A 14,171-nucleotide genomic window follows, 5' to 3' on the forward strand; every position below is an offset into this window, starting at 1 on the left:
AACGTTTTATTTAGAGTATTGAAATCTAAAACCCTGTTCTTGGGTATTATTGAGAATATCTTTCCGTAGATAGTGAGGCTTCTAAGTCCTTCACAATTGTAGGGGGCAATTCAAGTGATAATGAGTCATAAACCGACCTACCATACAATGAAATATCTTCTAGTAACTAGAGGTTACACTTATTTTGGTTTTCTTAAAAATGGGGTTAAACTTCAAATGACTCCTTTGTTTTTCATCCTTGCATATAACAATACCAAGATAAGTTATCTTGTCTTTAATTGGGATACCATATACCTCCTGTAAAACACAGTCCTTGAGTGGAAATAAGACTGACTTATATTCATTTCCAAAAATGATACCAAGGAAAACTGTTCAATACAGGAAACTGCGTTGGAGACCTCATTCCTGTCTCTCAAAAATATGGTGGTATCATCAGCCAGTTGACATAATTCTAATTCCATGCCAAGTGCTGAAATACATTGAAAATTCACATTCTTGATATGAAGAGCCATAAATTGAGTAACCAATAAAAAGGAAAATGGACTACTTCCCCCTTTGATACAGTATGTAGCCTACTCTCGATATAAACATTATGTTGTTTTAGGTGAACTGTAGCCAGCAGAGGGCCCCCAAATCCATTGGTAATGTATTACATCAGAGTCTTTTTAGAAACAACTGCACTGAAATCCCTGATTGTCATTCTGTTCAAAACATACTACAAGAATGATCTGCTTTCGTCCACTATTTCCCATATTATTTCCCAGGTGGGTGCACAGGCCCTACAAATCAACATTCAGGGCCTCTAAGAAAAACATTACATTAAAATCAATTGAATCCAAATGATTTATGTCGGGGCATGTATGTCTTTATTTTCTATGGGGGAACAACAATGCTAGGTGCGGCTCTGTCTATAGAGTGATAGTGGAAGCACTATAGACCACATACACTAGTGTTAGCAGATATTAATTGAATTGGACTCTTTCAGATTACTACTAGCAAGAGTGTATATCATAGAAGACATTTACTTTAAGAAATACCTATACAAATCAAGCTTAAAATAATGACTGGGCCCTCTCTAACAACCAAGCACAAAGCACTTGGGCTCCAGAGTGGCTCAACTGCTTCTCAGTGCTAGAGGTGTCACTACAGACCCTGGTTCGATTACAGGCTGTATGACAACCAGATGTGATTGAGAGTCCCATAGGGTGGTGCACAATTAGCATAAAAGTAGGCATCATGCAAAACCACAAGTCCCTGCAAGCTCCTGCATGTCATCTCTAGCTGACACCTTTGCTAACAGGTATTGTGTCAGTTTAAAATGTACACAAGACAGTTCACAGAATTGTCAATTTAAAGAAATATAGCCAATGTATTATGACTCATACTGTAGTACTCTATACACGTGCTGCGTTAAACCAATTTCATAGTTTCTTAGTTCCCGACTTGCACATGAATGGGGCAGAAGTTGATAAAGAGCAACTGCATAAATTTGAAGTTGACTGCAGTCAAAACTTCATGACCTTAAATCACATGTTTTTTTGTTCATGCAGTCAGTCATGTAGGCATATCCAAATAATGCAACACACTTTGGAAGGAGTCACCTATAGTCGTGGCCAAAAGTTTTGAGAATGACACAAATATACATTTTCACAAAGTCTGCTGCCTCAGTTTGTATGATGGAAATGTGCATATACTCCAGAATGTTATGAAGAGTGATCAGATGAATTGCAATTAATTGCAAAGTCCCTCTTTGCCATGCAAATTAACTGAATCCCCAAAAAAACATTTCCACTGTATTTCAGCCCTGCCACAAAAGGACCAGCTGACATCATGTCAGTGATTCTCTCGTTAACACAGGTGTGAGTGTTGACGAGGACAAGGCTGGAGATCACTTTGTCATGCTGATTGAGTTCGAATAACAGACTGGAAGCTTCAAAAGGAGGGTGGTGCTTGGAATCATTGTTCTTCATCTGTCAATCATGGTTACCTGCAAGGAAACACGTGCCGTCATCATTGCTTTGCACAAAAAGGGCTTCACAGGCAAGGATATTGCTGCCAGTAAGATTGCACCTAAATCAACCATTTATCGGATCATCAAGAACTTCAAGGAGAGCGGTTCAATTGCTGTGAAGAAGGCCTCAGGGCGCCCAAGAAAGTCCAGCAAGCGCCAGGACCGTCTCCTAAAGTTGACTCAGCTGAGGGATCGGGGCACCACCAGTACAGAGCTTGCTCAGGAATGGCAGAAGGCAGGTGTGAGCGCATCTGCACACACAGTGAGGCGAAGACTTTTGGAGGATGGCCTGGTGTCAAGAAGAGCAGCAAAGAAACCACTTCTCTCCAGGAAAAACATCAGGGACAGACTGATATTCTCCAAAAGGTACAGGGATTGGACTGCTGAGTACTGGGTTAAAGTCATTTTCTCTGATGAATCCCCTTTCCGATTGTTTGGGGCATCCGGAAAAAAGCTTGTCCAGAAAAGACAAGGTGAGCGCTACCATCAGTCCTGTGTCATGCCAACAGTAAAGCATCCTGAGACCATTCATGTGTGGGGTTGCTTCTCAGCCAAGGGAGTGGGCTCACTCACAATTTTTCCTAAGAACACAGCCATGAATAAAGAATGGTACCAACACTCCAAGAGCAACTTCTCCCAACCATCCAGGAACAGTTTGGTGACGAACAATGCCTTTTCCAGCATGATGGAGCACCTTGCCGTAAGGCAAAAGTGATAACTAAGTGGCTCGGGGAACAAAACATCTATATTTTGGGTCCATGGCCAGGAAACTCCCCAGACCAAAAAGAAGGGTCAACACTGCAAATATTGACTCTTTGCATCAACTTCATGTAATTGTCAATAAAAGCCGTTGACACTTATGAAATGCCTGTAATTATACTTCAGTATTCCATAGTAACATCTGACAAAAATATCTAAAGACACTGAAGCAGCAAACTTTGTGGAAATTAATATTTGTGTCGTTCTCAAAACTTTTGGCCACGACTGTACTTGACAAAATAGATCAGCTCGAACGCCCCCGCGGTCTCGCTTAAACTCGAGATGCTGGTGGAAAGAAGGAAGACGTAATGAAGTGAGGATCTCTGGGTTGTTGCAATGGTCAGATTATCAGTTTATTGCCACAAATTCTACAACCCGGAGTTGCTATGAAGGTACAATTATTTTCCAAATATTTGTAGTTAATTCTACTTTTCTCAATTCTCAGTAGGTTATTGCTGTCAAGCTAGCTAGCTGTAGTTGACTGTCAGCAAATATGCTAGCTAACGTTTGCTTGCTCAGTTTTTTTTTGTTCGTTTTTTGTTCACAAGCTAGTTAGCTAACAATAAATAGATAGTTAACTAGCTTTATATATCCAGCTAACGTTAGCTATGTTGAGTGAGCTGAGTTCAATCATCTCTATATGTAACATTGATGCTTAGTAACTAATGTAGATAGCTATTAGCTACTGTCAGTATGAAGCTAGGTACAGCTACATGTTGCCGAAATAGGCTAATTAACTAGCTAGCTACTTGGTTAGATTTTCTTATCTAACTGTATATGAGTTAGCTAGCTAGATTAAATAGTTTATTCAGGCAAATTCTCGATAACCAGTATTCATGTTCAATGTCGGTACTATTGATGATTGTCCTCACCACCAAGGGGGAGTAGCACAGTAATAGCTTGATGTTTTGCATCTGTGACTAACGCTAGGCTACTAGCTAGCACGGTCAGTAGATTGACTGTTTGTCTTGCCTTGTTTGTGACTGATATTTGTGATTTGAATGGATAGTTCAAATCCTCCCTCCTAGGAAGAAAGCTTCTGGTCAATTATTGATTTTTGGAATGTATGTTAGTTGTCTGTAGGCTGTTTGGTTCCACATCTGTAGAAATCATAACGCTCGCTCATTGGGCATAATATTTAGCCTTTACAGTGGGAGTTCTAATGTTCATATACAATTATCAGATTGTTAACCACTTAATGCATTTTTTAAAAAATGTTCTACCATCTCTCTTCAATGAATATGCATTAGTAAGGATACAAACACATACTTTATTTAATTTAATCATGATACAATCTCAAACTTAGACAGCTGTGGTATTTTGCAGATATTAATGGATGATGATTGGTAGAACCTTGTGTAATTCAGATCAGTAGGGGACTCAATGCAGGTACAAGTCAATGTACACAAGCTGATTTACCAGGAGAAACTGCACCTTCAAGAGAAACACCCCCACAACGCATCCAAAAAATGTAAATATGAATATATTTAGACTAACAGCAGCAGAAAATGGAACAATATTACAACAGTCGTAACAATAGTAGTACACCAATTTATGCACAAATTGACCTGTTGCCTTAATAAATATATTCCTATATTTGACTACTGCACAGTACTATTGTTCATGTAACAGAGACTAGTATAAAAAGTAATTGGCAAATGATAGGGCCTACGTTTGGAAACGGATTACCTCATTGATAGAGATGGGAGTTGAACTGAAATTGATTTTGTGGAATTATCTTCCCATGTCAATACAGGGGAATGCATTCTCTACTATGAAATTGCCAGGGAACAGATATCGAGTTATCATTTGCAGCCACTCGAGGTAATTAGTCAGTTAGTTCATCCGATGCATTAATCATTTCTCCACTACACACCTTCGCTTTCTCACACATTCTCCCCTGCAGACAAAAGTATCCCATTTAGATAAGCTTTGATAGGATGTGTTGGATGTAGGTCTATTAGGGCTGGTCATCATGCAGTCCCTGGGCATGTCTAGTCTATTGTGCCGTCGTCAGTCACCACAGAGCTATGGGCTATGCTTTTCATTTCCTCAGCCATAACAAAGTGACGCCTCCAGCCTCTCCTGTGGCTGCAATATTAAGAGTATAATAGCCTGTGTTTCCTTGACCACTCTATTTTTAGATGTTTTCACACTTGCAATAACCTGTGTGCAATACATTGCGGCATCAAGCCAATCTGTTTGTAGGTATCACTGTGATAATGACTATAGGGTGTCTGGTGTTGCACAGATGGGTCCTAGCTCAAGGAGAGGAGGCTTGTCGACACTACAGGGCTGTTGCTGGTGATGTTTGACAGGGATAACTCCTTCTCACGTCTGTGGAGCTCTGGAGTCTCTTAACACTGCTGTCTGTGTTCTCCAGGCTGGGGCCTCGTCCATGTGGGCTTCATGCTGTGGTCTGCTGAATGAAGTCATGGGCACAGGGGCAGTGAGAGGCCAGCAGCCTGGGTTTGGAGCCGGTGCCGGACCCTTCCGGTTTGCCCCCAGCGCGGGATATTCCACATATCCGCCCACAACCTCAGGGAGCCCCAGCCTCGTATGTAAGGCTTGTGGCCAGGCCTTCTCTGTCTTCAGGAGGAAGGTAGGTGTTGGGTTTGGGGACCATTGGGGTAGCTAGTAGACTTATTGTGTGAATGGCCTATATGATTGTAGGCCAGTCCCAGATGGTTAGAGGGTGTTTTATAGGCTTTGGGGTGATGGCTAGAGTGTGTCTGATAGGCTTTGGGGTAATCAAGAAGGAACCTGTTTGGGTGTTTGAGCCATAGAATAGTTTATAATTGGTATTGACTGAGGAGACACTATAACATTTAATGCACTGATATTCTTATATATTTTATTAGATCTGATCAGAGTAGCCCTCATATGTTTATTCAAACATACACACCCTACTACACTAGGCCTACATGTTAAGTAAGGGCCAGTGTTGATTAGTTCCGTCCTTAAACGTAATCTGATGTGTCCTCCGAGAGAGCCAAGATAAGAGATGCTGAATACAGCCAGTTACGTCATGAGACTGCACTTACAAGCCCATGGCACAGCAGTGGTAATTGCTACACTCCAAATCAAATTGTATTTGTCACATGAGCCGAATACAACCGGTGTAGACCTTAACGTGAAATGCTTACTTACAAGCCCTTAACCAACAATGCAATATTTACTAAATAAACTAAAGAGGGAAAAAAAAGTTACACAATAAAATAACAATAACGAGGCTATATACAGGTGGTATCGGTACCAAGTCAATGTGCGGGGGTACAAGTTAGTCAAGGTATTTGAGGTAATATGTACATGTACATAGGGGTAAAGTGACTATGCATAGATAATAAACAGCAAGTAGCAGCAGTGTAAAAAAAAAAAGGGGGGGGTCACTGCAAATAGTCTGGGTAGCCATTTGATTAACTGTTCAGCGGTCTTATGGCTTTGGGGTAGAAGCTATTAAGCTATGTTGAGAAAACCACATGTTTTTGTTCTAATGTAGTCTGTGGTAAACAAAAATAACTTAGGCTACTTCTTTAGTGTAGATTTAGATCAGTGTGAGGTTATGTGGCTGATGCAGGCTAATGCTATGGTCTGAAGTTTGTTAGAAGAATTTCTAGGTAAGCACTGTGCCTCATCAAAGGTCTAGCCAGAATTCATCAAATGGCAGGGGGAAGGGGGTCTGTTGTGATGACAGAGGCAGACGACATCTCCATATTGCTGGGTTGAATTCCTTTACTGTCTGAACTGGTCCCTCTGCTGCGCTGCGTCACCATGCCAACACAGAGCTTAATCATGCCGCTTGCGTGTTATTACTGTTTGATGTTTGTGACATGAAATAAAGAACTGCCTGCTTCCCGTCCGACTGTCTGGAGAGGGAGAGGAACAGATGCACATGATTGAAAAAAATGCAGTAACGGAAAAAAGACATCGACCTTCTGCTTCCTCATGGCTTATTTTGGGCTCCAATACCCCACATTCCTCATCTGTACAACATAGCCTGTGAAGGTTCTATTGATGATTTCAGAATCTGTGTTGCTTTGTTCAGAACAAACGATCGTTCAAGGTGTATAGAGGGAGATGATTGCGCAATTTAATAATTGAATGAGACATGATTTAATCTTCCATCTGCATGAATGTTTTAGTGGAGACAAGTTCTACATGCAGGATATTGTTAGCCTAGAGTACTGGGCAGTCTTTGTGGATCCTATTAAGGCACAGTGTGCCCTGGGGCCTACATTATCCTGTGTCCATGTCACTTAGCCTGTCTCTCCACCTGCTTAATGCGCACACTCTATCTCTCTCTCTCCCCCAGCATATCTGCTGCGACTGTAAGAAGAGTTTCTGCACTCTGTGCTCTGTGCTTCAGGAGAACCTGCGTATATGTGCCACATGTCACCTGCTGAAGGGGACGGCCTTCCAGAGACCACAGCTGATGCGGCTGAGGGTCAAAGACCTGCGGCAGTACCTGCTGCTACGCAACGTCCCCACAGACACCTGCAGGGAGAAGGAGGACCTGGTGGACCTGGTGCTGTGTCACCAGGGGACAGAGGGGGAGGAGGACCCCGACAACCCCCTCTACACCCCGCCCCCCTCCGCCGCACGTTCCACCTCCGAGCTGTCTGCGCTCTCAGTCTCCGCCTCTCAGGGGGAAGCTCTCAGCAGGAGTGACAGCTCAGGGACAACCAACCAGGTACATGTCATGCAGGTAGAGAGTGAGTGTAAAAGGTGTTACGTCTGCTCTGAAAGTGACTGAGGTCTAAATTAAGAGATGACTGCTACAAATACCTGTACTTTGCCTGCTCAGCTGGTGCAGAGAGCATTAGAAGCTTTACTATGAATGGGAACATAGTAGTTCCCGAGGTATCAGTGGACTAAACAGCAGGTGATTCATCCTAATCCCTGCCTGGACTGGAAGGATTTGTAGTGCTCTGTGGAGGTTTCTGTCTGAGTAGGCCTGTTGCGGTGACCATATTACCGGCAGACATGACCGCAGTAATATTCCACGTGACCGTTGAGTCATGGTAATCTCCTCTTATGCACTCAGGACATGCATTGGTAGTACCCAACTCAGTAACGACCATCAGGTCCACTGGAGGCTGCTGATGTAACATTCCGCTGATTCTGCTCCAGCCATTACCACGAGCCCATTCTCCCCAATTAAGGAGCCACCAACCTCCTGGGATCAGGTCCTAATGGTCTGGTACTCAGGGCTCTATTGTCCCTCCATCAGGTCCTAATGGTCTGGTACTCAGGGCTCTATTGTCCCTCCATCAGGTCCTAATGGTCTGGTACTCAGGGCTCTATTGTCCCTCCATCAGGTCCTAATGGTCTGGTACTCAGGGCTCTATTGTCCCTCCATCAGGTCCTAATGGTCTGGTACTCGGGGCTCTATTGTCCCTCCATCAGGTCCTAATGGCCTGGTACTCGGGGCTCTATTGTCCCTCCTTCAGGTCCTAATGGTCTGGTACTCGGGGCTCTATTGTCCCTCCTTCAGGTCCTAATGGCCTGGTACTCGGGGCTCTATTGTCCCTCCTTCAGGTCCTAATGGCCTGGTACTCGGGGCTCTATTGTCCCTCCATCAGGTCCTAATGGCCTGGTACTCGGGGCTCTATTGTCCCTCCTTCAGGGCCTAATGGCCTGGTACTCAGGGCTCTATTGTCCCTCCATCAGGTCATTAATGGCATGCTACTCAGGGCTCTATTGTCCCTCTAACCACACTGACATCAATCCAAATACACTTATCATCAAAACAGTATTGTGATCTTTAAAACTCACCTCACTGTGATTGATCAATTTGAAGTAAGAAGTTCAACAACCTGTTGAGTGGAAAACATGGTTGTTGTGGATGTTGTTTCAAAGCCAATGAAATGGACAGCGCTTTCTAAGGTGACGATTATTTCAAAACACCCATACGCATATTAGAGCTGATGCATACTCATAGGCCTATATACTGTATGAGCCCAAGCCTGGAAAAAAAACCTGAATTAAAAAAATGATTGTGCCATTATACAATACATAGCCTAATAGCCTACCGCATATTACGCATGGCAGAAAAACGAAATGATTTTAAGATGTAATTGGTCCAGCCTATACTCCAAAATTAGTAATCACCTTTGAGTGTGGACTGTATTATCATGCATACTGGATAGACTGGTTACCTCATGCTACACTCCAATCTTTCTATCCATGAGTCTGGGAGAGAACATAAAGGCCTAGGCGATGCCGTTGGGTCATTGATTGTGCAGGGTGGCTTACAGAGTTAGCCTACAATTGTAGAGAATTTGTATTTGATTTTGAATAGCTTAGTATTAGGGATTTTTATAATCAATAGGCTGACCTATTACCTTTAGCTACAGAATATCTCAAACCTCCACTCATCTGGTGATGAAATTCCATTGTCATGGAAACCCCTCACAGTGAAGCCTTTTATCAGACTGGGACATTTCCAGGAGCCTGTATGGAGCTTGCTCTCAGGTTTATACAAGCCATGACCTTCTCTCCTTTATATCATCTCCTCCCCTCTCCTTCATTCCTTTCTCGAGCGAGCAGAGAGTCAGGGTGTCAACAGTTTAATGAAATATGTTTTGTTACTATTGATGTTCCCGAACAGATTTCACTTGGTTTCCCAAATTTAAGCACTGGGTAGCTGCAGGAACAGGGTTAGAGAGCCCATGGCATAGAGTTTGGGCGGAAAATCACCTGTCATGCAGCGAGAGGCTGCATGCTCCTCAAACAGTGGTTGATGAAATAACCGGAGTATCTTACCCGGCATGAGTGAAAAATGCATTTGAGTGCATACAGGTGACATGTATTTGTTCACCTGCCCGTGTTCCTGCCCATTTGATAATGGGCCATTGTAAATTGAAACAAATTTGACATAATAGTGAAGACATAATTAAATTGAGAATAGTCTGATGGGTGAAAATCTGATCACTTGATGAGAGAACAGCGTGTGCAGCCTGAGGCAAGGAACAGAGCACAAGCTTTTCTTTTGCAACTTTCTCAAATCATCAATAGACTATAGTCGCATCATGCAGCCCATATATGTTTTGATTTCTAATACATTTCTATCATTCTCAACTAAAGTTACCAAATAACAAAATCTAGCATATATATATATATATAGGACCTGTTTCAAATGATAACTTTTACGCTCAACATAGCCACTTCATATGCACACTCGCTCCAGAATGGGAAAAATATCCTTTCTATTTTATTCAGCTAAGTTCAATTATATTCTTCCTACTATAAAGTCATATAAAATAATGGCACAGAACCTATAAGCATATCTTGTCTGATAAATGACCAAGCCTATGACATGGCGCATAGCCAGATAACATACACTAGGCCAACTTGTATTCTGTTCTTCTAGAAAACATTTTCTTCATATCATGTTTTTTAGGCCTGCCTAAAATAGTGGATTTATTGTGATGGTGTATATCAAATAGATTTACTTGACTTTTTAAAATTAAGATGTTCTGAAGGCGCGCATCAGTGGCTTGTATGCCTGGAGATGCTAACGTGTTTATGCTAATTGACGATCAATTACCATGAGACTGGTAGTCTATTGCATGACAGTAACCGGCTGACAAAATGTAACGACAGCCCTCCGTCTGAGTCATGCGTTTTTTGTTGTTGTTGTCTGTACAGGATATAGGCGACGCCACGTCTCTCTCCCTCCTGAACCTGGCACCCAGTGAGCACACACCAGAGGTAAATGATGGACCTCACTCCTAGTAGGCTGCTAACTGTAGAAAAATGTCCTCACAGCATCTGGAGCTTATTCAGAGGGGTGCAACGTTCTCCTGTCCCATTTGCCCCTTTCACTCCAGTGCAGTATGTGTCATGTATGTAATGGCTTATGACTCTCCTCTCTCTCATGCAGGTGAGCCCTCAGACGCGGCCGCGAGCGCGGGCCTCTCTCTCAGACATCTCCAGCCTGAGGGACATCGAGGGCCTGTCCGTTAGACAGCTGAAGGAGATCCTGGCCAGGAACTTTGTCAACTATTCAGGCTGCTGTGAGAAGTGGGAGCTGGTAGAGCGCGTCAGCCGCCTGTACAGAGAGACGGAGGAGAACATGAAGTCATGTGAGTAGCAGTGAGCCTGGTCCCAGATCCGTTTGAGCTGGTTTGCCAACTGCTATGGTCACTACCACACCATGTTTGCCCATCAAAATGGTGTGCAGTAGTTATTTTATCTAAATGTGTTTTCTTTCTTTCCTTCAGTGGAAAACGTGAACACAGCTTTAACTGCAGGTAAAATATCACTCCTCTGTCTGTCTTTTGTGATGATATGTATAGTCTGTGGAACAGGAATGGAAAGGACAGCTACTTGACATGTAAACCCTTCAGTCCTCGTCAATGATATTCTAGCTCAGGATGTACAGTATCTTCATTACTGTACTGTAATATTGTACCATCAGAGTTCCTGTATCCCATCAATGCTTTGTACCAGGGGTAGATGCTGAGTTGATTTCTGTAGTACAAAAATAACATAATCAGTATTTACTGACTGTTGCTTTACTCCTTCCACACAAGTGGTGGCCTTGCCCCCTCCTCCCATCTGCAATGGAGGGATTGGAGGTAAGGTATCTGAAAAGGGCACATTTTCCCCGGGTCTCTCTTACTGTTGACCTGGTCACTCCTACCATCTCATGGCCCCTCAGCCTGCATGTAACACAGGCATCCAACCTCATACACAGCCCTTAGTCATGCATGCATGACTATCACCTTACTTACTACATGTGGTCCCACTACTACTACTGCACATCCATCGTGATGTCTTTGTATCTCATCCATACCAAAGGTACCTTCATGCCATCTGAGCATGTGTAGTTGTTGGAGGTCCTCGTTGCCCCTATTCATTGCCAAGTAAGAACCAGTCACCCAAGTGCCATCTTTAAGTTTATTACCTAGAAAGACAAGATGTCTGTTAATAACTTCACACACACATTTCTAATAAAGCTAAATCTATACAGCTGCAAGAAGTCTGGGGTCTGAATTCACAGATACACCGTCAGGTGATGAAGGGGGTCTCATTGTCATGGAAACCCCTCATAGCGAACATTTCCAGGACCCTGTATGATGCTTGCCCTCTGGTTTATACCAGCCATGACCTTCCTAAGATAAGGCACTCTGGATACAAGAGCGAGGAGATATTTTAGTGAGCTCTCTCACTGGCAGTGCCAGTCTGTTCTACCTCTTCAGGGCTTGACATCATCATTGCTCTCCTCCACTCTGATCTGTATGGAATGTCCTGTTCTTTTGCTTTCTTCTCTGATTCCTCCCCTCTGTCTTCCTCCAGATGGGGAGAAGGCCCAGCTGACCAACGTGGATGACAACCTGTGCAGGATCTGCATGGACTCCGTGATCGACTGCGTCCTCCTGGAGTGTGGTCACATGGTCACCTGCACCAAGTGCGGCAAGCGGATGAGCGAGTGTCCCATCTGCAGGCAGTACGTTGTGAGAGCCGTGCACGTCTTCAAGTCCTAATGTCTCAACCCACCACTTCCACCATGTCACATCTTCAAAACATTCACCTCCAGAGAAACAGATCTGTGTTGTTCTGTCCTAGTTGTGGGTGTTCTGTTGTTATCCCCTGAAACGCTTACATTATTTGTAAACTTGATCATGAATTTGAGAAATGCAGTGTGTTTGTTTTTTCCCCACTTAATTTTTTTCTTGGGACTAATCAGTGTTTGACCAATGAAAAGGAGGGCAGCAGTCTACCCTTTATATTAACCCATTCCATTTATAAACGCATCCTTGACGTTTTCTCATCTACTGTATTTTTATGTTATGCTTTTAAAACAAGAATGTGAGCTGTGTGTACCATCGTTCCCAGGTACCTACAGAGTGAACCACTAATTGTGGCTGGTAACTCCCTGTCCCAATGACCAAACCCTATCATGTAATGTCTGCCCATATAGGTCTATTTTGATTTGGAAGGAAGTCTCACATTTGTTTTAATTCTGTCATAATGTCTTAGCGCTGAATGTTAAGATGAATAAGAAAACGGGTGCTAAATACGTTGAAATGTTTTTCCTGTTTTCCGTTTGTTAGTATACCAACTTAAATTGTGGATATCGTCACTGTCTGAAAACCTTATCTCCAAAACAAACTTCAGGAAATGACCATATTTTCCCATTAACGAACATACAATTATGAAACTTTTGAAGTTATTTCGAATACATTTTCTTGGTCCTAGAGTCAAATGTTCAGAGTACAACATTTGAGGGGAGTTCCTGCTTTCAATAGATGAAAAACATAACTTTAAAATAATTCCATCAGACAGCAAAAATATGCTTTGAATATTTTCAGTTTTCTTTTCTTGGAAGTGGGAGGAATATTGTCTTTTTAATTAATACATTATTGTAGTTAACACAACTAATCAAGTATATAGCTGCAAGTTTACTGCCACTTGTGGGATATAAAGTATATTGAGGAAAAGTGACTTGCTGTACAGTTGCATATAATGTTTCATATCAGTATGAAATGTACATATCTATTTTTTCCATTTGATTTGAATGTGTAATTGAATTGAAGATTTCCCTCAGATTAGTTTATTAAAGAGTAAGGTTTCACTGTCAGGTGGATTGAAATGTGTTACTGCATTGGTTTGCTTGAGTGGTCTGTCCTCAAATGAGAAGCAGAGCATGATGACCGTCTATGGTTGCGTCCAAAATGGCACCCTATGCCCTATGGGGCTTTGAACAGTACATGGCACCCTATGCCCTATGGGGCTTTGAACAGTAAATGGCACCCCATGCCCTATGGGGCTTTGAACAGTAGTGCACTATATAGGCTGAGGATAGGGTTCCATTTTGGACATAGGCACTGAGATTGGGTTGGAGAGGTTTCCTGCTCTTAAAATACCATGCACTGTACTGTATCACACAGTCAACTTCCCTTTGGAAGGGTATGCTAAACAAATTGTGCAAGGTCTGGTCTTTGTATTTGGGAATGTTTAACCTTTTATTTTGGTAATTAAAGATGAATTACATTAGTTTGACTGTCTACTTGTCTGGTATGTTGAGATGCCCAGACCACTTGTTCTTGGCAGGCCTTTGAAAAAGCAATTAACAATTTGATAAATGGGAAAATGCTTCAGGAAAATTAATGCTATCCTGTAGGGTGAACTAGTGTTTAGAGTGCTAGATTATGCCGTTGTCTAGGAGAAGACAGCTGCAGAGAGCAGCTTCCATGTGACAAATGCTGAATGGAAAAATACAAGCATGGTTGATATATGATCTCAGAGTTGGGTGAGGGGATTCCAAAAATATGTCCACATGCCAATGTTATTTCTTGCTCATTGAAAGCGAAGCCACCCGAGGTCACCAGTGACCCTGGCATTTAAGAAATACTCTGCTGTGCCCTATCAAAAAGGTCACAAGGGTCAAAAA

The 14,171-nt window shown here is 42.6% G+C and overlaps 1 protein-coding gene across 7 annotated transcripts; it reads left to right on the forward strand.

Moving 5' to 3' along the window:
• The first annotated feature begins 3,024 nt into the window (after positions 1–3,024).
• rnf34a (ring finger protein 34a) lies at positions 3,025–13,774 on the forward strand. 7 transcript variants are annotated; one of them, XM_045702931.1, is made up of 9 exons: positions 3,025–3,162; positions 4,138–4,241; positions 4,527–4,594; positions 5,154–5,372; positions 7,137–7,460; positions 10,421–10,483; positions 10,656–10,857; positions 10,996–11,025; positions 12,074–13,774. In XM_045702931.1, exons 2-9 carry the CDS (start codon positions 4,154–4,156, stop codon positions 12,259–12,261), a joined length of 1,182 nt encoding a protein of 393 aa, XP_045558887.1. In that variant the 5' UTR covers positions 3,025–3,162; positions 4,138–4,153; the 3' UTR covers positions 12,262–13,774.
• Positions 13,775–14,171: the final 397 nt, after the last annotated feature.

The sequence above is a fragment of the Salmo salar genome, chromosome ssa20, assembly GCF_905237065.1.
Source record: "Salmo salar chromosome ssa20, Ssal_v3.1, whole genome shotgun sequence".
Taxonomy (NCBI): Eukaryota; Metazoa; Chordata; class Actinopteri; order Salmoniformes; family Salmonidae; genus Salmo; species Salmo salar.

Coding starts and splice junctions, on each gene's coding strand:
- rnf34a (XM_014160070.2), top strand. CDS start 4,154: ATGCAGGTACAAGTCAATGTACACAAGCTGATTTACCAGGAGAAACTG. Junction 4,242..4,526: donor CCACAACGCATCCAAAAAAT/GTAAATATGAAT, acceptor ATGTCAATACAG/GGGAATGCATTCTCTACTAT. Junction 10,858..10,995: donor GGAGGAGAACATGAAGTCAT/GTGAGTAGCAGT, acceptor TCTTTCCTTCAG/TGGAAAACGTGAACACAGCT.